The 21,144-nt window shown below is 40.6% G+C and overlaps 2 protein-coding genes across 3 annotated transcripts in view; one reads left to right on the top strand and one right to left on the bottom strand.

The window, feature by feature from the left end:
- The window catches only part of radil2a (Ras association and DIL domains 2a), a 28,603-nt gene extending 22,263 nt beyond the window's left edge, over nucleotides 1–6,340 (bottom strand). Inside the window, exons 1-3 of the mRNA XM_079281060.1 lie at nucleotides 5,983–6,340; nucleotides 5,010–5,333; nucleotides 2,457–2,692 (exon numbers count right to left, since the gene is read on the bottom strand). Of these exons, the coding sequence (XP_079137186.1) occupies nucleotides 2,457–2,692; nucleotides 5,010–5,333; nucleotides 5,983–6,110 (688 nt within the window). The 5' untranslated portion in view covers nucleotides 6,111–6,340. The remainder of the gene's footprint in view (nucleotides 1–2,456; nucleotides 2,693–5,009; nucleotides 5,334–5,982) is intronic.
- Nucleotides 6,341–10,266: 3,926 nt separating this feature from the next.
- On the top strand, nucleotides 10,267–20,929 carry grap2a (GRB2 related adaptor protein 2a). Of its 2 annotated transcripts, none has more exons than XM_079281289.1 (8): nucleotides 10,267–10,488; nucleotides 16,278–16,430; nucleotides 16,514–16,605; nucleotides 17,043–17,162; nucleotides 18,624–18,813; nucleotides 19,156–19,248; nucleotides 19,877–19,993; nucleotides 20,329–20,929. In XM_079281289.1, the coding sequence occupies exons 2-8, from the start codon at nucleotides 16,353–16,355 to the stop codon at nucleotides 20,506–20,508; spliced, it is 870 nt and encodes a 289-aa protein (XP_079137415.1). In that variant the 5' UTR covers nucleotides 10,267–10,488; nucleotides 16,278–16,352; the 3' UTR covers nucleotides 20,509–20,929. The 2 variants fall into 2 exon arrangements, with proteins under 2 accessions (XP_079137415.1, XP_079137416.1); XM_079281290.1 differs by lacking the exon at nucleotides 10,267–10,488 and adding an exon at nucleotides 15,720–15,820.
- The last annotated feature ends 215 nt before the right edge of the window (nucleotides 20,930–21,144 follow it).

Genomic DNA, 21,144 nt, shown 5'->3' with positions numbered 1-21,144 from the left:
AATGTGCGGGGAAAGTGAGATGTGACCACCGACTCTATCTGACTCCAGCAGCCGCTCCGTCGGCCTGACGTCACACAAACACCATTCAGCTCGTTTGGAGCCATTAAGCGCCGAGGAATGTCCCGCGAGCTCCGGCTCCACAGCCGGCAGCTCTGCCGCTCTTATCAGCTGTGGAAGTGGGTGTTTCTCCACATTGTCCAGCAGCTCTGTGACAGACACTCGTAATGTAGAGGAGCGGGTCAGTAAGAGAACGAGGGTTTGACTGACAGTCACCAAGGTATTTTTATTACATAGACTATAAGTTTCAAGTCAATGTTTGCTCTTGAGTTTTGTTGTTCTGATGGTTTTAAACCTGTTCAAACATCATTAAGACCGTTATAGGAAACTAAAAATCATTAATCAAAACCCAGACTATTTTATTTAAAGGATCAATTCAACATTTTTGGTAATTTATTTGTTTTATTTCCAAGATTTATATGATTAATAGCACTCCTGGTAAATACGAAGTCTGCAGCTGGTTAGCTTAGCTTAGCGTAAAGACTGGAAACAGGGGCAAACAGCTAGCCTGGCTCTGTCCAAAAGGTGGGAAATTCCACCTGCCAGCACCTCTAAAGCTCAATAATTAACACGTTGCATCAGCGTTATGTTCCAGACTATTTCCAGGCGAGGCACAGTCACCTCCACTGGTTAAATAGTCCTGCACATGTAACTCCTCCAAAACGTCTGTTTGTGTACCAATGAAACACACAAGATCACGTGTTGATTAAAGAGCTTTAGAGGTGCTGGTAGATGGAGTTTGTTACAAAACCAGGCTAGCTGTTTCCATTCCTTATGCTAAGCTAAGCTAACTAGCTGCTGGCTAGCTTCATATTTACTACACAGATATGAGCGTGGTATCAATCTTCTCATCACACACTCAGCAAGAAAGCAAATAAACATATTGACCAGATTATTAAACTATTCCTTTAAACTCAACATCTAAACCCAGACTAATAAAATCAATTTAAGTTGTTAAGTTGAGCCATACTGTACCAGCTATTTAAAAACAGCGGGATACAGTAGGTGTTTATGCACTGGATAATGTCTTCTTCTCCATTTATTCAAGGTTGCCTTTAATTCAAAACATTTTAAATGTCAGCAAACTCTGCATCAACTGTGCTTAAACTAACATCTGTTTGAATGAATAGCTAAAACAAATAATCAGTTCAATGCAGAGTTAACACACAAAAAGTGTGATTTAACAAAGCAAAAATAGTGCCAAGAATATTACTGATTACAAAGCCAGACGATTGGTCTAACACAGAGAGAAGTCAACAGGGAGCAGGAAGTGAGCTCTGATAGGAAGAACAACACAGAAGTGAGCGGCCACTTTCTGGAGGAAAGAGCTGAGCGGAGCCTCGGTGTTTCACGGGGCCCTGAAGGGCCCTTGCAATAAAACAAAGATAAGAGTGGGGCCGACCTCCTCTATCCTTTACTGCAGCTTTTGTTTCCTCCTGACCTCTCTCACATGCCGGCCCATCTCCGCCGTTCTAGCTGCTGATAAGCCGGACAATGAAGGCTGTTAGCCGGCAAAAAGAGACACGGATAAAGGCTCCCCATGCCACCGACAGAGACTGAGTGAATGGTTACCCAGGCGTGAGGACGTCAGGGTCACTGAGTTGTACTGAAAATGGTTAGATGTGTGCTGTTTAACTCCTCTGAACCCCAAAACCCACCGACCGGATTGAAAAGCATGTTTTCTTTAAACAATTGCTAAAACTTTCATCACAGCCAGAAAGAAGCTTTAAAAAACGCCATTTCCGTCTTTCCGACGGTCCTTGAACACATCACGTGTGACGAATGCTTCTTAATTTATGATATTTCATCTAAGATATGTTTCATTTACAATATCGCCCAAAATAAACCGATTGCTTTAACCAGATACTGTGAGAAACATTACATTCTGAGCCCCGCAGAGCAACTATGAAGCCACGATCGACTCGTCTGAGACCAACAGTCACGTGACAAAACTGTGAAACTTTGACTGAACTGCTTCTGAACACAGAGCAGAAGAGAGAGGCTGTAAGTAGAGGTTGTAAAAATGTAAATAGTTCAATACATAGAGCACATGGAGCCTCTATTGTTTCCAACATTGGTAACACTTGTGGACACTTGGAGAAATGTTGGATATATAGTTCCAGAAATTATGAAAGAAATTCAACTTTTTTTAATTGCCACGATTTATGTCATAACTGTGTTATATCGCACAACATACGTGTGTGAGTTCTTTCTACTTCTAGCTGTTTCCATAGATATGCAGGATTTATATATTGCAGTTGAAATCAAGGCCACAGAGAGTAAAATGTGACCGGAGCAACAAACTGCTCTGGGGTTAAGAGGGTTAAGAGTAGGCCCGACCTCTGCTCTCTGAAGAAGACGTCGGCTAAAGCTACAACGGTGTTGGTCGACGTGCATACCTGCTGTGACGGTGTCTCTGTCCTTTAAACTCTGCTCTTCAACGCTCGCTCTCAGCTGGATTTCGAAGCGCCTGGAGAAGCCGTCCTTGGGTTTCCAAAGTGACTGCAGCATGAGGGGCTTCTCGTTGTCTCCCACCACCCGGAAACACTCCCTCTTCCACTGGTTGTCTGCGCCCGTCTGGCCGATCACATCGCAGAGCACGTAGTCGTTGGCGTCTTCTTTTTCCAGGCAGTACCTGAACAACGGAGGTGGACAGAAGAACCACGGGAGGGTTAATGATTGACACAACAACCTGAAGATCACAATTTACTTTTTTAGCCTTCAGCTAACGCTTTAGCTGCTTTAGGGATGGAGATGACGCTCCACCACTTTGGTCTGGACTGAAATATCTCAAAAAACATGAAACTGATTGGTATAAAATTTGGTACAAACATTCATGTGCTCCTCATGATGAATTGCCCTAAATTTGAGGATTCTCTGACTTTTCCCTCTAGCATTCCCATCAGCCTCAACTGTACCTTGTGCTAATTAGTAAATGTTTGCACGCTAATGTGCTGATGCATGGTAAATGGTCTCTGCTTAACGTTAGCATTTAGCTCAAAGTACGGCTTCACAGAGAGTATCTGTAGAGTCTTAGTTTTGTTTTTGATGAATCATTTAGATCAGGGATTCCCAAAGTGGGGTGCGCGCACCCCTGGGGGTGCGCGAGCTGCCTCTAGGGGGTGCGCGAGAGGAAAAGTGTAATGGCGGTGCAGTCCTGTCTCCTAAAAATTACGTTCCCCCAAAACTAAAATCCATTCTCAATTACGTTTTACCACGAACGTATTTTCTCCCTGATTACGTTTGTGTTTGACGTACAAATACGCTTCTCATCAACATATCTTTGTCATACTCTAGTCTTTATGATGTTTCTGTGATCTGCCTCGCCTCTACCCCGCCACCCACGAGTTATTGACCCGCGGCCTGTTCCGAGGGCTGAAGACCTGACGATCGGGTGCCTCACGGCGGGGACGGCTGGAGACCTCGCGTCCCAGCGCCAACGGGTGAGCGCCCGCCACTCGGAACCATAAAACCAAGTCCCGGATTTCACCCGGGGGACATTCTGGAGGTATTGTGACCGGGTGATGTGCCTCGTTGCTGGGGAGGTATGAGCCGAGAGTGGCGGGGTGTTATGGAGGTTTATATTACAACTCGGTGTTGTTCCCGTGCGTGGATGAGCGCGTTGCTGCTGGAGACAGGCTGCGTGTTGTGGTAGTATTCTGACCGCGTAATAGGGAGGAGAGGCGGTGGTGGAGAGGGAAAAATGTTAAAGAGATGGTGGAATGTATGATTGGAGAGAGAGAAGCGAAAAAGTTGGACGTGATCCCGCGTCCAACAACACTGTCGCGCGCATCGATGCTTTGTCCGAAGACATCCTGGCTGCATTGGTCGGTCGCGTGAAGAAGAGTGAGTTTTACTCTCTGCAAGTAGACGAGCCTACAGATGTGGCCAATCTGGCCAATCGTCCGTTACCTTTTCGAAGGCACGGTGCAGGAAGAGTTTTTGTGTTTTTTTATCTTGTAAACAAACGCCACGCGCGAGCAAACTGTTCTCTCATTCGTCCGATTTTTATGCGGCTCTGTTGCTTTTTTTTTTTTAAGGTGTGTGTGTGTGGGGGGGGGGGGGGTGCGTGAACCCGGTCGGGATGTAGAAGGGGGTGCGTGGCCTAAAAAGTTTGGGAACCGCTGATTTAGATCATTACATTTTAGGAAATAGTATAAATGGCTTTAACGATTCCCATATTAATATTGCTCCGCTGGTACTGAACATATCTAAGAAGGTGTCCCGGTTGGGTTTTGCATTGTGTGTGTGTGTGTGTGTGTCTCCTGATCATGCTTATTATTTCCACCTGTGCCAAATCACCTGCCCCTGGCTTTTCCCTTTGCAAACCCCAGTCATCTCTACTCACCTGCCGGCTATCTGCTCATCAACCCTCGCCTACTTAGACTCCCCTGCTTGCCCTGTTCCAGTTGCCGGATTATCCTTTGTTCCTTGTCCCTCTCCTGTGGTCATTCCCTCGTGTTGACCCTCTCGCCCCACGCTTTGTGTCTGTGCTTTTGGTGACCAAGCCCTTTTGTGAATTTGCCTTTTATTTTCAGTTTGGATTTTTATCACTCCCTATTGGAGTTGTTTTTGTTTGCTTGATGCCTTGCAATTCACCTCAACTTGTGTCCTGTGTCTAAATCTGCGCCTGAGTCTCGGATTACTCCTAATCCCGCACGGTAACCCGTGACCTGTCACAGAAGGAGCAAAAAGTCTCTCAAAAATCCAGTTCAGATTACATTTGAGGTAAGAAAGAGGTCGTGCAGTAGCAGAAGCCTCATTTTATTTCTAAAACACTGGTTTGAGAAGTTGTTTACATGGTTCAGGGGATTTGAGAGGTGGTGAGTCGTATCGCATGTTTCACAGCTGGTGTTTCTCGAATTGATCCGGTACATTACTTGTTCAATTGATCCTCAGTGGAGTTTTCCCGGAGTTAAATCAAATGTTGAAGTCATCTCAACATGTCTCACCTCTCCAAGGCCTCCTTCACCAGCTCCTTTGCACTGGACTGTGTGGTGGCCAGAACGCTCTTGTAGTTGGTCCCGTGACAGATGTCGCAGCCAAAGATCTTCAGGATGCCGGGCACAGACATCTGACTGGACAGCTCCGACGGGTCGTCTGCAGCCTGCAGGTCACCGGCCGTGGTGCCGCTGCCCAATGGGTGGCGCCCATTGTTGGGGCTGTGGTTGAAAACAGTTGAAAACCTGTTGTTGTGGCGCCGTATTTTGCTCTTTGCCGGCTGCCGGACGCCAACGCTCTCCGTGGAGCGGACGGTGATGTCCGAGTTATTGGACCTGAGAAGATGACACGCACTGTTGGGTGACCAGCCTCAAATATACACAATATTTATATCCAGAGATCTTTTATAGTGTGACTGTACAGAGTGACTTATGGGTAAATAAAAAGGTGTTCTCCAAACTGATCATAACGAAACACAGTTACAGAAATTAGTTACTTTTTTTCTGGTACTTTTACATTTTTATGCAACAATCTTTCCACATAACACTAATATATATGAGTTTAACTACTTGGAATATTAATTTGGGCACTACAAATGTATGTCGAAGGTGAACAATTGTCTTGGCGAGTAAAATGGGTTTATATATCAAACATGTAATTTAAGGCAAAAAGGAAGAAGTTAATGAACTTTATAAAAGCTGGCAGGACTGTAATGAAATGGTGATTAAAAAAACAGCAATTCAGACTTCCTGCACAGATCCATTGCTGGGGTTCTTTAGGTGTTTGTTCATGTTTATAGTGTTAACGTTAACCTGAATTCAGACTTACTGCACAGATCCATTGCTGGGGTTCTTTAGGTATTTGTTCATGTTTATAGTGTTAACGTTAACCTGAATTCAGACTTACTGCACAGATCCATTGCTGGGGTTCTTTAGGTATTTGTTCATGTTTATAGTGTTAAAGTTAACCTGAATTCAGACTTACTGCACAGATCCATTGCTGGGGTTCCTCCCCAGCTTGGCCAGTCCCTTCTTCGGAGAGCGGATCAGTAAACCCACTGGGAAGTTTAGGGCTTGTTTATTTACGTGGCTGCTTCTCTCCTCTGAAATCATTATGGTTTTATATTCACGTAAACACGACAGAACTACTGATGGAGTCAAAATGACCAGAATATAAATAAAGCATTCTTCTAATAGTCCACCTCCAAAAGAAAAGACCCTCAAAAATCACAAACAGGTGTGTAAATACTCCAACAGTGTGTCTGTATCCATTAAACTGACGTTATGACAGTTATTTATTCCCACACACGTTCGAAGAAAATCAAAAGAGCGTCAGTTGGTCCAAACTTCCGAAAAAACAAAACGGTTTTCTTGAGTATAAAATCCAAACAGACGATTATTCAGCAGCAGAAGAAGCAGAAACGTTTCCACTCACTGTTCGTTCGCTTCAGCTGGAAAACGAGCCGACGAACAGCCCGGGTCCATAATAGCAATAACCGTGAGGTCCGTTAACTGTCTGCCGGTGAGTCTGGACCGGACTGAATGAAGCGAGGAGCCGCTGGAGACGCGAGCTACTGCGTGTAACGTCACCGCGCGTGACGAGCACAGGGAGGCGGGACTAATCGCGCACACGCGCACACATGGGGGACCCACGAGTGACCGACGTCTTTGTGGAGTCCTACTGTTTCCTCATTAAAATATTAAACTGGATGAAATATGAACATAGTATGAAGTACATAGGTGGACTAAGTAACTAAGTACATTTACCCAAGTACAATTATACTTAGATTTGTATTTTTATTACTAAAGATGCTTTATTGTCATTGCATGTTACACACAATGAAATTTGGTTTGGCAGCAATTCACTCCACATAGCAGAATACAAATAGATTAAAAAAATAGATTTAATATATAAACTGAATAATAGTCATATACAGTATATACATGGCGTATAACATTGTAAAACATAAAATTCCATACATGCATATGTAACATACTGTAAACAGTTTTATTATCAAGTAGATTTGCACATTAAAGGAATTTGTCTTGGGTTCTTGTTGCATAACAGTAAATACTTTGCAAAAGTCAAGAGACATAATTTAAAATAGAAAAAATCTCAATACATACTATAAAAAAATATAATGAATACATTGTATTTCTGTTGGGCAGTTTAATCTGTAAAAATGATTTAATTTCTTTGTCGTTCATTTCTTTAGTGGTGTTCATTTATTATCAGCCTTTTATCAAAAATGAAATAAGTTGCAGGCACAGTGGCTCATACGATGCAAAATGAAGGGAAAACTGGAACAAATTATACTGCTTGTATATTATTGTGCTACATTGTGGTTTATATGTTGACACACAAAACTGTTTGATATAATATATTGTCTATGTATAAACAACCTAATAAAACAGTGTACAATCCTGTACTCGACAATGAACCCAACGCTTCAGTCCTCCAGCTGAGGCTCATTTGCTCATTAAGAGCTCCATCTAGTGGCAGTAAAGCGGAACTGTCACACATCTGCAAAAGAGCCTCTTATTATGTCAACATTGTTTTAATGTTTTGTATGATGCACATTACAGGGTTTTTTTTGTTGTAATTCTGTAATGTGATGGAATAATACAAATTAATATTGAAGTAAAGTACAAGTACCAACAAAATGTACTTAAGTACTTGAATAAATGTGCATTCCTTGTGCACTTTTGTTTTGCTTTCACTTTCCTCTCCCTTATGCTCACATCTACATCTACATCACTGATACAGACACATGTAAAATCTGTTTCTAGTTGTTTGCTTTAATACAATAAATATGTTCAACATACTGTCAACCATGTGTGCTTGTCAATATTTGTCATGGCCTAAGAGCTGGGTTATGACAAATTACAAGTCAACACTTTAGTAATCAAACATTTTACTGATATTAGTTTTTAATCCAACTTGTAATCCCCAACCATTTGGCCACCAAGGTGCTCCATGTTTGAGAATTTCCTGACACCACTTTAGCGCATATGTCCTTTATGATATGCCACCACTAACACCTGCAGTACTTAACAAATATATTCTTTCTCACACTGACACACACACTCAGCCTGTGAAGTTTTGTGGTATTGAGTAACAGGCTGAGAGGCGGATGTGACTGAGCTCCACCTGCAGCTGCTGTGCACAGCAAAGATTCAGGTCAGACTTGCATCTTTACACTTTTCTGCAAACGACATCTTTCTGCAGTCAGACTGAGTGCACTTCAGTATCAATCCAGTCAGTCAGTTACTCTATTTAACTGCGCTGAACGTCTATCAGACATGTTAGAAGCTGTTTTCCAGGATGCTGCTGGAATGAATGGATCTTACTTATTGAAGAAAAATAGAGAAAAACAAATGAGGAAGGGAGGGACATATCGGTACATGCAATGACAAGACACTGCATGGTGTCATTTTGATTACCAAGTTAATAGCAGCACAAAAAAACACCATATATCATTCATCACGGTGTGTGTATGGGATAAAAAGAATAGGCCAAACATATTGGACATACTTCAACACAGTTTAGATATGTTATCAGGTCTGACAGCACCATATTCCTATTCATTGATTAAGTTATTTAAATTAATGCAGAGAAGAAATTCAAATGAAATAGCTTCATCCAGCTCCGACCAAACAACATTATTTGGGAGTTTTATTAGCTACTTTGACAATAATATATAATCCAAATGAGCTTGTTTACGATATTAACAAAGGACGTTTTGTCATTCAACGTTTTAATTCTCTGGAGAGGTTGATTATAGCAGAATAAAGCAATATTAATTGATACGAAATAACATTTCCAGGAAGCAATCCAGCACTCGAGGTAATCAGATTCTCTGTCAAGAGAATGTTCATTGATTGGTGGTAAAATGTCAACGCTGGCATGTTTTATGATAACACTGCTGCAGTCTCACCGTGTTAGTTACAATACAGAAGTTTGTACTGTACACCAGTTTAATGCACACCATTAAACTGTTTACTTTCCAGGGTGATGAAGGGCTCCTTTACAGAAACGGTAACTCCAGAGGAATTCATGCAATTGAACTTTACCTGTTCAGTGTGTTGCATACGACGTTTAACAGTTCAACTTGTTTTGTGTGTTCTTGTGTGTACGTTCGGTTAAACCACAGTTGCAGAAGTACTGAGTAGTATTTGTGACCGTCCACTGATATAAAGCGTTCACTGATGAGAACGGTTCGTGGTGAAAATACGAGGAAAGGAAGAGGAAGCTGCTTCAAGTTAACCAGAAAGAGACCGGGAACTTTTTGATTTTTCTACAAAATAAAAGGAGAATGGAGGAGTCAACTACAAAAACAGAATTTAACGTTTTCGCCACATTTCACCCTTCGTGTTGATAAATAAAATGCTTTGTGCACCACAAACAAAATTGCATTCACCTCAATTGCACAAATAAAAGATACATAACTGTATTGTAGCCTACATGCAGACACAAAGAGAGAAAACAAGTTTAAATTGAAACATGTTCTGTTGAACAGTTAAACTGATGTTTTTACATTTCTGTTTACTACAAATTGAACAAACGTCATTTAGTGGTGCTTTCATGACGTAGGACAGAGCCAGGCTAGCTCTCCCCCTGTTTCCAGTCATTATGCTAAGCTAAGCTAAATCTTATCGTCCACTCACTGTATCTTCACATTTAAACGGACAGACATTAGAAAGGTATCAATCTAACTCTCTGCAAGGAAGCGAATAATGTCCCAAGAATGCAAACACGTGCTTAAAATGCTGAAACAAGTGGACGACTTTTACTTTTAATAGCCTCACACGACTTGTTTTGCTGATACGCTTAATAACTTTTATCGGAGTTGAAATGCAGTATTTTTACTTGTAGTATAGCATCCTATTGTTGAATTGGTACTTTTACTAAAATATTTGAAAAGTTGTGTAACCTGTGAGCTGTTGGAGTATGTTTTAAAAAGGGATTCCTGCTCTTTCTGCATTGATTGTTGCATTCACATTTGATCAGCTTTGGCCAGCTGTCTGCTGTTGTAACTGTTGTACCTGTCGTAGCCTGGTGGTGTACACTGGTTTCATCTGTATACTTCTACTTTACTACATCTTGCAGGATTCTTTTTGAACTGTTACGCCTTTACATGTCGCCTATTTGTCAGCCTTAGTTAATTAGTTAGTCACAAGTGGAGTTTTATTTTGAAAATGAGGGCGGAAGTGACTGAAACGCGCTCCGTGGCTGGTACTTCTTCTATCGGAGGTTTCTCGTCACGCAGAGCGAGCAGAGACACACGGAGCTCACAAAGCATCCGTCTTTACTGGACTCCATCCAGCCAACAGAGCAAAGAACACACCCGTCACCCAAAGCAGGACTTGTGTTTGTTTATGCAAACATATATGTTTTGAGCCTTCAAATATGCTGCTGTGTTCACACTGCGGAAGGAGACGAGGCCAGCCTTAGAAGAAACTCATCTAGTCGAACTCCGGAGGAGGAAAGGTAAGCTGCGCGATATTGATGAACTATCAGACAACTTTAAATTGAAATGATGAACCATACCTCCTTATAAAAAAGTATTGGTTTTAGAGAGAGCTCAGTTATGTTCCTCTTTCTCTCTCTCTCTCTTTCTCACTTCTCTATTGCTTACAACGTTAGCTATGTCAACATTTAGACAGTATTATGTTACAATATGTCCTTTTTTTCTTTACTGAATGAAACACTTGCAGAAATCTCTGCTGCAACTGCAACAGTCAACGATATAATAAACATAGAATCTGTCTTAAATTAAAACCTATTATATGGGCACCCACAGCTGGCTGAATTCTTCTAACATATTTATGTATTAAATGTTTATTTATGATCAAAGGCCTTTGTTCATGTTCTGGGTACTGTTTGATTTGGAGTGTTTGCTCTTCGGCTGCATGTTTTTACTCCCCTCTCTTTGGGGAAGTGGTTTTGGTGCAACACGGAGGGTTAGAGGAGGTCATCATAACTGATAGTCAGTCACAATCTCATTTGTTCAGAATAATACGTTTCATTTTTTGGTGTATTTTCTCCATTTGGTCTTTAATATGTCAGAAAAGAGTTTGTAAAGTGGCTGTTAAACTTTGCCACAGTCTTTCGACCTTACAAAAAGTTATTTCTTTCACATTAGTTTGACAATTCATAGGCTAAATGATAATATAACATCATGAGCACATTAACAGATAATCAAAATAATCATTGCAGCTCGGTGTTTAGTCGTTTTTCAGAAATATTCAGATTTGACGTTAAAATCCCACAATGATCTTACAGAACATGATGCAATAACATTTATATAACGTTGTTAAAACTAGCGCCACCGTGACCAACTATTACAGTAAAACACAGTCAAATACTGCTTACACATTGATCAACAATCACATGATATAATATGTAACAGCGTAACATCCACAGGGGTCATTTTCTTCTTTTAATATATTGCAGTATTGTTAATGTTACTTAAAGACTGGATTCTGAGAACGACAGAAAAAGCTGCTCCTCTGATCACAGGCCGAGAAAGAAACGCTCTGAAGTCGAGATAGTGAGACCTAAAATGCAAAAATGCAACATTGCAGGCAATGCTTTTTATCACCATTGAAAAAAAGGCTCCATGGTGTGGTGATATGAAGTATCTTCAAAATCAACTTCCTCTCATCCTCAGTCTACACACACATTAATCAGCAACAATTTATAATCAATTCATTGTTATTTTTAAACAGAAATGCTAAAAAGTCACTGGTTTCAGCGTCACAAATGTGAATATTTGCTGGTTTTCTTTGTCGTCTATGATCGTGTACTGAATGTGTTTTGTTTTTGAGTTGACTTTTGGATCAAATGTGACGGTAGAAGACGATTTTCTGCAAAAACAATTAATTGAGAAAATAAATTTTGCATTTGGCTGTAAAGTAAATTAATTGTAATTCAAATAAAAGTCTTTAAAGTAGATTGCAAATGCAGGAAAACCAGTCATCATGTGCTTTCTGCAGCCACATGTAGAATCTGTAGGACAAGACTTTACCATTGGAAGCTTTCTCGTTTCCATTTGTACTCCGAGTTGTACTGACCAATCACGTCAGAGCCGGCTTCGGTTTAATGCAGGTAAACGGTCCGTGTGGAGAGCAAAAGAGGCGGAATCAAACATAGCATCACGTGATGCTATGGGGCCCAAAAACACTTGTTCCCAAAGGATTATGTTGGGAAAGAACTCGAGCTGAATCAACTTCCCAGTACGAACACTTGAATAGCCCTTATTTACATCAACAGGTCCTCAAAGTAAAATGCACTAATAGTTGAATGCAAAGTTATTTTCTGATACCTGGAGAACCCTAGAAATATTGGCCGCTGCTCCCAGAGGCATTTTGACATCAGACCGATAGACGCTGGGTTCTAATATTTCATTTTAATCGACTGAGCATGGACTCATACACTGTAATCTGTCCCACTCTTTTCTTTCAAATCTTTCAAAGCCGCAAAGTATTTCTGGAGGCTGTGATCACGCCCACCGTAGTAACTGGAAATGCACATTTCTATATTTATGGTATTTACGATCAGTCCCTTAATAAACAAAAAGAAGAAGTCAAAGGGATTACTGAGCCAAAACAAACTTTGACCCACAATAATATCATTCATATTCACACTTCTGTACTTCCACCACATAAACAGCTGAAAACAAACTTTTGAAAACGCGTTAATGGGTCGACTCATGATTGATGAGCTTCTCTTCTTGCTGTTGTCTGTAACATCAATCATTAAATGCTGACTGAAGCAGAAGAGGCCCGAATTAGATATAAAAAATGAAATATAGAAGAAGTCCCTGAGGTCATGCAGGAACAGCTTGCTGTACTAAAACTGTATTTGATTTCCCCTTTATTTATTTCTGCATTCAAACACACAGTCAGGAGTTGAGACTGGACGAGGCTGTTTCATGTAGTTATGAATCAACGTGCAATCATTTAAAACCCCTTTAAACGTTTCATATCACGATGAAGGTGAAATGTGTATAATGTGTAATAAGGGGCAAAATCACAACAATATTTGATGCTTAATAGACCAAAAAAGATCCAAAATAATGACGTGTACTCATTTTATTTATAATTTACAGTGTTTGAACACCGTCAGGACAAAAGTAAAGTTTGGTTCTCAGTTAGTTTATGATCACTTTGTAGTTGCTACTTCCTTAATTAACCAAAAGTGATCCAGAAATGTGGCTGTAAGATTCTTCGTCTGATGCGGTTTAATCCAGTGCTTCCTAACCTTTATTAGTCTGATTATACGTCCACAGTCCTGTCAGACAAATTTAAAACACTTTGACTCCACCATAATGTTTAACATGTTCATTTGAATTGATTTATTGATTAAACTGGATGATGTTCAACACTATCAATATCTTTTATTATTGTAAGTTAACTCCAGTGGTTAAAGTTGCAGCGTGTAGGATCTGAAGACATCTAATGGTGAGTTTGCACATTGCAACCAACTTAAACTTCCCGCGTGCCGAGTGTGTAGAACAGGGGTGTCAAACTCATTTTCACTCTGGGGCCACATCAGCATCACGGTCGCCCTCAAAGGGCCGGTTGTAAATGTAAGACGGTGTAAATGTAACTACGGTACTCCTAACATAGTTAGTTTAGTTTCCCGGGATATCTGTGACTTCCACAACACGTACTTCCAGTTGTGTGATTTCTCCTCCGCCATTGTTTCCTGTTGCTGGTGCAAAATGCATTCTGGGATATTTGGCTGTCCCAAGTACAGACAAGTCACCTCCGATGCATCCCGGGTAAAATGGGCAGAGCGAGCCACATCCGGGCATTAGGGCTGTGCTTGGCTCGATGTGAACTTTGAATTGGAACAGTACTTGGGCTGAGACTGATGACGTTTCAGTACAGAGAAGTACGCATGTTGAGAAACTTGTTGGAAATCCTCTTTATGGGCTGTTGCATCTCCTGTCCACCTGTTGTGATAGTTTTAATGTCGGCACACAGACAACATGCCATCTCATCACTTCGACTTTCTATCTCATAATTTCGACCATGGGGATATTTTTATTTTCACATCTAACTTTAAATTTTTGTAAAAAAAAAAAAAAAAAAAATTATAATTTTTTTTTTTTTTGCTGGCGGATTCGTGGGCCACATAAAATGACGTGGTGGGCCGGGTCCGGCCCGCGGGCCGTATGTTTGACACCCCTGGTGTAGAACATCGGTGGCCGACGTACAAACGCAATTGGTCGTATTTAGAGCCAGTGTTTGGTTTGTCCATTCAGGGCTACTGTAGAAACCTGGCGGACTGTGAGGAGGACCCACTCCGTATGTAGAAAACACGACGATTCTTATTTTCAGGTGATTATACACCAAAGAAAAGATACATTCTGCCAGTATAAATGCTACACAGTGTACCTTTAAGTAGTTTAGTTTTGCAGTTAGCTTAATAAATGTTTCATTTATAAAAAACTTGATTCTGTGATTTGATTTGGGCCAAGAACTCTAAAAGCTGCCTGTGATTTTTGGAGGAGGAATTCTGTTGTTTAAAATAAAACTAATTGTCTCTGAAAGTTGAGTCCCATCACTGTCCTTCACCTCTATCCACCTGTTTGATTGTTGTTACATATTTTGGTATTATCAATTATTAATCTATGCAACAAGCTCACGCTACACTTGCTAAATAGCATTCTAAAATGTTTATTCATTTTTCTAATCCAGGGCGGCACCATCTTAGTCGACTAATTGGTTGTTTTGGTCTCAGTCGACAAAGATTTCTTTACTCGAGTAGTTGTTCTTTATGCTTTTCTTCATGCTGAATAACTTATTTCCAAGAAACTAATGAACACATCTCAGGCGAACACAATATTTAAAGTGGTTGCAGGATTCTTTGTGGGGAAACTTATTGATTAATCGACAAAATTGTATGAATGTGAGTTGACAATATTTTTAGATAGCTAGACTTTCTTCTTCTTCTTCTTCTTCTTCTTCTTTTAATCCTTATTCCTATTTTATTAAATGATCTGAGCTACACCACCCTGGTGTTTCTGGTATGTTAAGAGGTTTGTCTTCTACCCTCAAACAGATAAAAGTGCATTCAGAAAAGTGACTTTATTTTAAGAGCTGCGTATATTAAGAGACGCTGTGTCTGTTTATTGAGAGATGTTTATTCGCCCCGTGGGGAAAGGGAACACAGTGGGTATGTTATAGCATCATGAAGTCGTACGTTTGCAAAGCGCTCTACAGCTGCAGGAGTGAAACAAAGGTAGATTCAGTTCCCTTCGTGATACCACATCCGTCTCACCGTAACCACAAACAGAGTGAAGAATTTATTAACATCTGTGGGAAAATATCCAAAAGTAACACTCGACATACAGTCACTGCTGTCAGGGGATTCAAATCCTGAGGTTTTGTTTTAATTGGACTTTTTGGTCCTCACTCCATTAGTTTAACTCTTTCAATTGGATTTGCACGAATGATGTGTTGACGTCTGCATTCCCGTCCTGTTTGTGTATCTGTAAGTAAACAGATAGCAAATGAGGAAGTGGCTTTTGTGACTCTTCCTAATTTAAGAACAGATTACAAATCTTTTTTTTCCAGTTCCTATAACCTCAGCATGTCATTTCCATGTCTTTCATTCATGTCGACAGATTTTCAACCCGTCACACATGACCACACGCTGTGTTATTACCAGGAACTGAAGTATTCGATGTCTGAGTGGAATCACGGACACTGCTGCTGTTTGTGCTCAGTGTTTATATTCAGTCAACATCCTGTTCCCTTCCATCACATCCCCTAAAAACAAACAGAAGTCGGATAAATTAGGACTTTATGTAAGAAGTGTTTAAAATCTGCTCTGAATCTACCTCGACATTGAGTTCTGTGCAAATGCATTTTGTTAAATAAGCTTCTGTTTATCTATTTGATGATTAGAATGCATTTTATCTAACTTTTATCCTTCTATTTTATTTACCCTAATGTTGTGTTTTGGATCGTTGAACCTTCCAGATCCCCAATAAGATGATTAAGATATCTGTGATGAGAGTTTTTTAAGAGCAGGGAATTGACCCCAAACATTAGTGTCGTCATTTATAGAATAACATAGTTTATTTTCTTTTTTGTATATCCAATGGAACATAAAACTTTCAATATTTCCTAATTTGGTGTAATGAGGGTGACAACTTTAATATTTCTTTACATACAGGGTGTCAGAAGACAATACCGGTAAAAACTCAATTTAAAGGAAGAAATTATTGTTATAATTGTTTGAAATTCTTTCTCCCTGTATAGAAACCCTTGTGGTGGACTCCCTGATCGTCTCTTTGCTGCTCTTCTTCGCTTGCTGAACACTTCCTGTCTGTCCCGATGGAAGCCAGAGGAAAGTATGATTTCACTGCAACAGGAGAAGATGAGCTCAGCTTCAGAAAGGGCGATATACTAAAGGTCAGCGGATGACGATTCTCTTCTTAATGTGCCTTCAAAATATCTTTTGTGTGACGTCTCGTTTCTTTACTTCCTCTGATCAGATTTTAAGCCCACAAGACGACTGGTATAAAGCAGAGATAAACGGACTGCAAGGATTCATCCCTCAGAACTACATCGAGGTGCAGACTCCGAGGTTAGAGACATTAAAACAAGCAGTGGACCTGGAAGGGAATTCGTTCTCTTATTTGGGATGATGTCCAGTTTATATAAATCATTTGAAAGATCAAATCCACCTGTGCAAACCATTTTAAGATCTATTTGTCAGTGAAAACAGTTTAATGCTAATTTTGCAACAGTACTGCAGATACAACACAGCAATAACAAAAAAACATATGTTTGTGCTCTTTTTAAAATTGTATTAAATATGACAGACTAATTCCCACTTTTTGATAATGAACTTCAAAATGTTCACATTCAGAAGAGACCAGAATTAATTGAAAAGTTTTTATTTAGGTTTGTCATTTTTGGGCTTGTAGACAAACAACGCTGCACCTGTTTAAGGAGAATTGTGTGTGTGTGTGTGTTGTCAACATCAGATAAGAGGCAGCATTAAATCCTCTCTGTGTTCAGGTGGTTTCAGGAGAACGCCAGTCGCAGCGCTGCAGAGGAAATCCTCCGGTGCAAAGACGTGGGAGACTTTGTGATCCGAGGATGCCAGAGCTCCCCGGGAGACTTCTCCATCTCTGTCAAGTGAGTGAAGATCTGTCCTAACAACCCGAGACACATCAGAACAAAAAGCATTTGTTTTTTCTGTAAATCCACATCCGTCAGTTCAGTTCCAGATGAAAGTGGATTTCTTTGATACGTTATCTTCGCCTCCAAAAGGGGGTTTCTGTGACAGAACAAAGGTCTTTGTCTTTGACCCGACTTCTTATCAGTTCTTATCAGTTGATGTGTAACTAGCTGGTATGCTAGCTGCTGTTAGCATTGTGTTAATCAGATATGGTCACAGATGTGAATTTGCGTCAGTTGCAGCACTTTTTCAATGAAAGGTTCAAATAGATTCCTGCAGGCATAAGATCAACTACCAGAATCCTGTTCCGTCATCTGAGGTTTAATGTTTTAATCGTTCTCCTTTTTGCTTTGTTTACTACTACGACCCACAACCAGTGAAGTAAGGTTTCATATGACTGGTGTGGGTAACTAATCGCTCAAAGTCTCATTTGATTGGATGATTTTTTGTAAACTTTCCTGAGTACAGGATGAGTCATTCAACATTTGAAACCATTTTACAGAAGAGAAAAGACAGGGATTTGATGTAAAAATACTAATGCTGATTTTTGAAATATATGTTATTACCACAGGTACGCAGGATTAAACCTGGGAAAAATGTATTCTTCATTCTTCATCACTGGGTCTTTAAACTCCGGTCAACCACATATTCAAATAATATGTTTTTTTTATTTTATTCCTTATCTAGTTGTAGATTTGGTGGTTTTTAACACATAAAGGTGTGATTGAAATCTGGTAAAAGATGAGTTACACTTCGTGGCCTGATTTAACCGTCAAAACAGTAAACCAATGTTTTTCCCCTTCGCCCATCAATATATATCTAAAAGATGTCAACTCTGACTCATCATCTCGCCCTCGTAGCTTCTCTGATGTTCTGCAAACTCTGCAAGACTTCTTATATTTAGAACCAGGAGGCAGCTGCAGCTGCAGTGATGCAGTAAACAAGTCAGAGGCGGAGTTCAGTTAGTTGACTTCAGAGTGTCTGCAGTCCTTCAGACCACCAATGAAAACATCCAGCTCTCCTTTACTCAGTTCTCTACTCGCCTCCATCACGGCCACCAGGATCGGACTTATTCCTCTTTGGTTTACCGTGATGTTGTAGTTTTGTACAATGACCAGCAGAGGACAATCCAGCCGAGGAAATCCATCAGGAATGATGGAGCATGAGGAGTCAATCCATCCATCCATCCATCCATCCATCCATCCATCAATTAATCAAACAAACATTATTTGTGGTTATGTTCAAAGTGCTCACAGATGATTGACAGGCGAAAAGTGTGGACCATGAAAACACAATTCTTAATCAGAGAACTGGCTGAAGAGCTTTTAAGTTTCAACACTCAGATCGGGTGCTCGGTTAGTTGTTCAGGTCCAGCTTACATTAACATTTTAAGAGCACATGCTTTTATCTTCCCTCAGGCACGAGAGTGACGTTCAGCACTTCAAAGTGATGAAAGACAACAAAGGCCATTACTTCCTGTGGTCGGAGAAGTTCACCTCCCTAAACAAGCTGGTGGAGTTCTACAAGTCCACCTCCATCTCCAAAACCAGGGAGATCTACCTCAACGACGGCAGCTCGGACAGCCGGAGCTCCTCCGTCGTCCAGTCGGTACGTTGTTCAAATGAAGAAATGAAAAAGAAGAAACTCTAACCGGGAAATGTTTACGAACAAATCAATAATCTGTTTTGTCTAATAATAAATAAATAAATTAATGAAATCATTGATTTCCACATCTTGTACAACAGTTTTCTCTCACGTTCTGTTAACTGTCATATTTTGTAGATCAATAAGAAATCATAGCCTACATGTTTCCGTGAATGTTTTGAATTAGTTTTTGTCTTTGTTCACATCAGATTAGAAACATTTGATGAATGAAGATGTAAATAGAAATGGCCGCTGTAGTTTCCTGATGTGACAGACATCGTCTCCCTGTTTGTTTCCTCCCTTTAGGTGAAGAGAGGAAGTTTGCCTGAACAGCGTAACACGCCTGCAGCCATCGTCTCTTCAGGACGCAGATCTTCAGACCAGCCTCACAACCAGCTGGTACACTTTCTCTTTATTGGTCTCATTTTAATGACATTAATTATATAAGAGCAGGTCTTGTCATAATATAACAAGTTATCTACTATATTCGTTCATTTATACATTGCTTTTCGGTTAAATATGTCAACTGTTGGCAACGGCTCGGCTTCCTCAATATGTGGATGCATGTTTATTTATAGGAGCAGTGCGTATGATGGAGAGCTATTTATCAGCAAAAATGAAATATAATAGATATAATAAAATGAGTGTTTTTGTCAGCTTAGAAGGAGCCCTTCATAGCTTCATAGGTGACACAACAAAACGGTTCTTATGATATCTCACGTGAAGTTACTCCTCATTTATTCGTGCATTTTAGGAAAAAGATCGTGATATACTAAGTTAGGTTTACAAAATATTGTGAACAGCGACCAGTGGTCTCCTGGCTGAAAGATCGCTGTTTGATGAGGATGAATGGTTACAGATAACAGACAGATGGATGAATTCTATTTTGATAAATAAGTTGAAATGCTCCACAGTATTTCCCCCAACAACCCGCTGTGGCTCTCCACCATATTATGGCTCACACAATATTTGTCTGTTTGAATTTACAGTCAGCTAAAGCAGGAAAGCGTTTTCTCGTCTTTTACAGGCTAAGAAAGTGGGTCTGGAGGAGCGCGCTCACACCATCGGCCACACAGGAAGAAGCAGCCCCGTCCCAGCCGCTTATCCTCCCCGCCGCACGTCTGAGACCATGCCCCCCCCTCAGGTCAGCCGTCCTCTGTCCTCACGACACACGTGATCAAAAACAGGCCGACGAATCACCATTTTATTTCATGTGATACATCAAATTACTTTCAGACTAAAATGTAATTTATAATAATATAAAATAAAAGTACAAAGAGCAGATTTTATGTTTTAGTTTAAATTGACTAAGTTAAGAACACAACGTATTGAGTTATTGTACACACATTTCTATGTACACAATGTTTTTTCATGTTATCATGAAGAAAACTTTAAAGAAAACAAAGAACTCGTCTTCACCACTGAAGACTATCGAGTCGTCGGTGAGGTATTGATCGCCGTGCTTCCTCCGTCCCACAGAGGGCGTCCACGCAGCAGGTGAAGGCGCTCTACGACTTCCACGCGGAGGAAGACGACGAACTCGGCTTCGGCGCCGGCGACATCATCGAGCTGTTGGATCGCTCTGACGCGTCGTGGTGGAAAGGGAGGCTGCGGGGGAAAAGCGGGCTGTTTCCTGCCAACTACACAATGCAGCTGTGAGAACAACCCCCCCCCACAGGCGATGCACTCCCTCCGCCTGCAAACATTCAAAGACTCGCTCTGAACAGAAAAAAACTGACTCATCTAATCTCTGCACCTCGAGTTTGTCAAGACGCCGGTCTGAAGAAGAGTCATTTAGTGTTTGCAGATAATATTCAGATGTGTACTGCAGGAAGGAGCAGAAACAGCAGCTCCCTAAAGCCTGCTACATGTGGCTCCGATGAATGCTTTATCATTCGTATCACGACGTGTCTGACAGCAGGTATCAATTTGCAAAGATGCTGGTTGGCCCCGGGTGGAGAATCGACTGTTAAACTGTTTCTGCTCATGTTGTTAGTGTAGTCATGTTTTATACCACAAAAAGTTTTGTATGAAAAATTCAGTAGATCTCTCAAGAAGCCTGAACGCTTGACGTGTAACTTCCTCGAAATAAAATCATTGATGATAAAGAAACCCTTCTGAAGTAATTCATAAGAAAAGCCACGTAAGGACAAACTGTGAAGGTTTATCCTCCTTTGTGGCATTTGTGTTTCCGAGATCTTTCGTTGTTTTTATAATATGGAACCCTGAAATTGATGTATGAAGGTACTTCTGCACTTGTTTAGACAAGTCTAGACGGTCTCTACCAGAGCCATA

Source organism: Melanostigma gelatinosum, assembly GCF_949748355.1.
Source record: "Melanostigma gelatinosum genome assembly, chromosome: 13".
NCBI lineage: Eukaryota > Metazoa > Chordata > Actinopteri > Perciformes > Zoarcidae > Melanostigma > Melanostigma gelatinosum.
Note: the sequence above shows the minus strand (reverse complement) of the source record. Positions and strands in the feature narration are given on the sequence as shown.

What these genes read in the sequence shown, in the direction of transcription:
- grap2a (XM_079281289.1), top strand. Translation starts at nt 16,353, where the DNA reads ATGGAAGCCAGAGGAAAGTATGATTTCACTGCAACAGGAGAAGATGAG. An exon ending in ATCGAGGTGCAGACTCCGAG is followed by an intron (nt 16,606 to 17,042) that starts GTTAGAGACATT and finishes CTCTGTGTTCAG; the next exon opens with GTGGTTTCAGGAGAACGCCA. An exon ending in AGACCATGCCCCCCCCTCAG is followed by an intron (nt 19,994 to 20,328) that starts GTCAGCCGTCCT and finishes TCCGTCCCACAG; the next exon opens with AGGGCGTCCACGCAGCAGGT.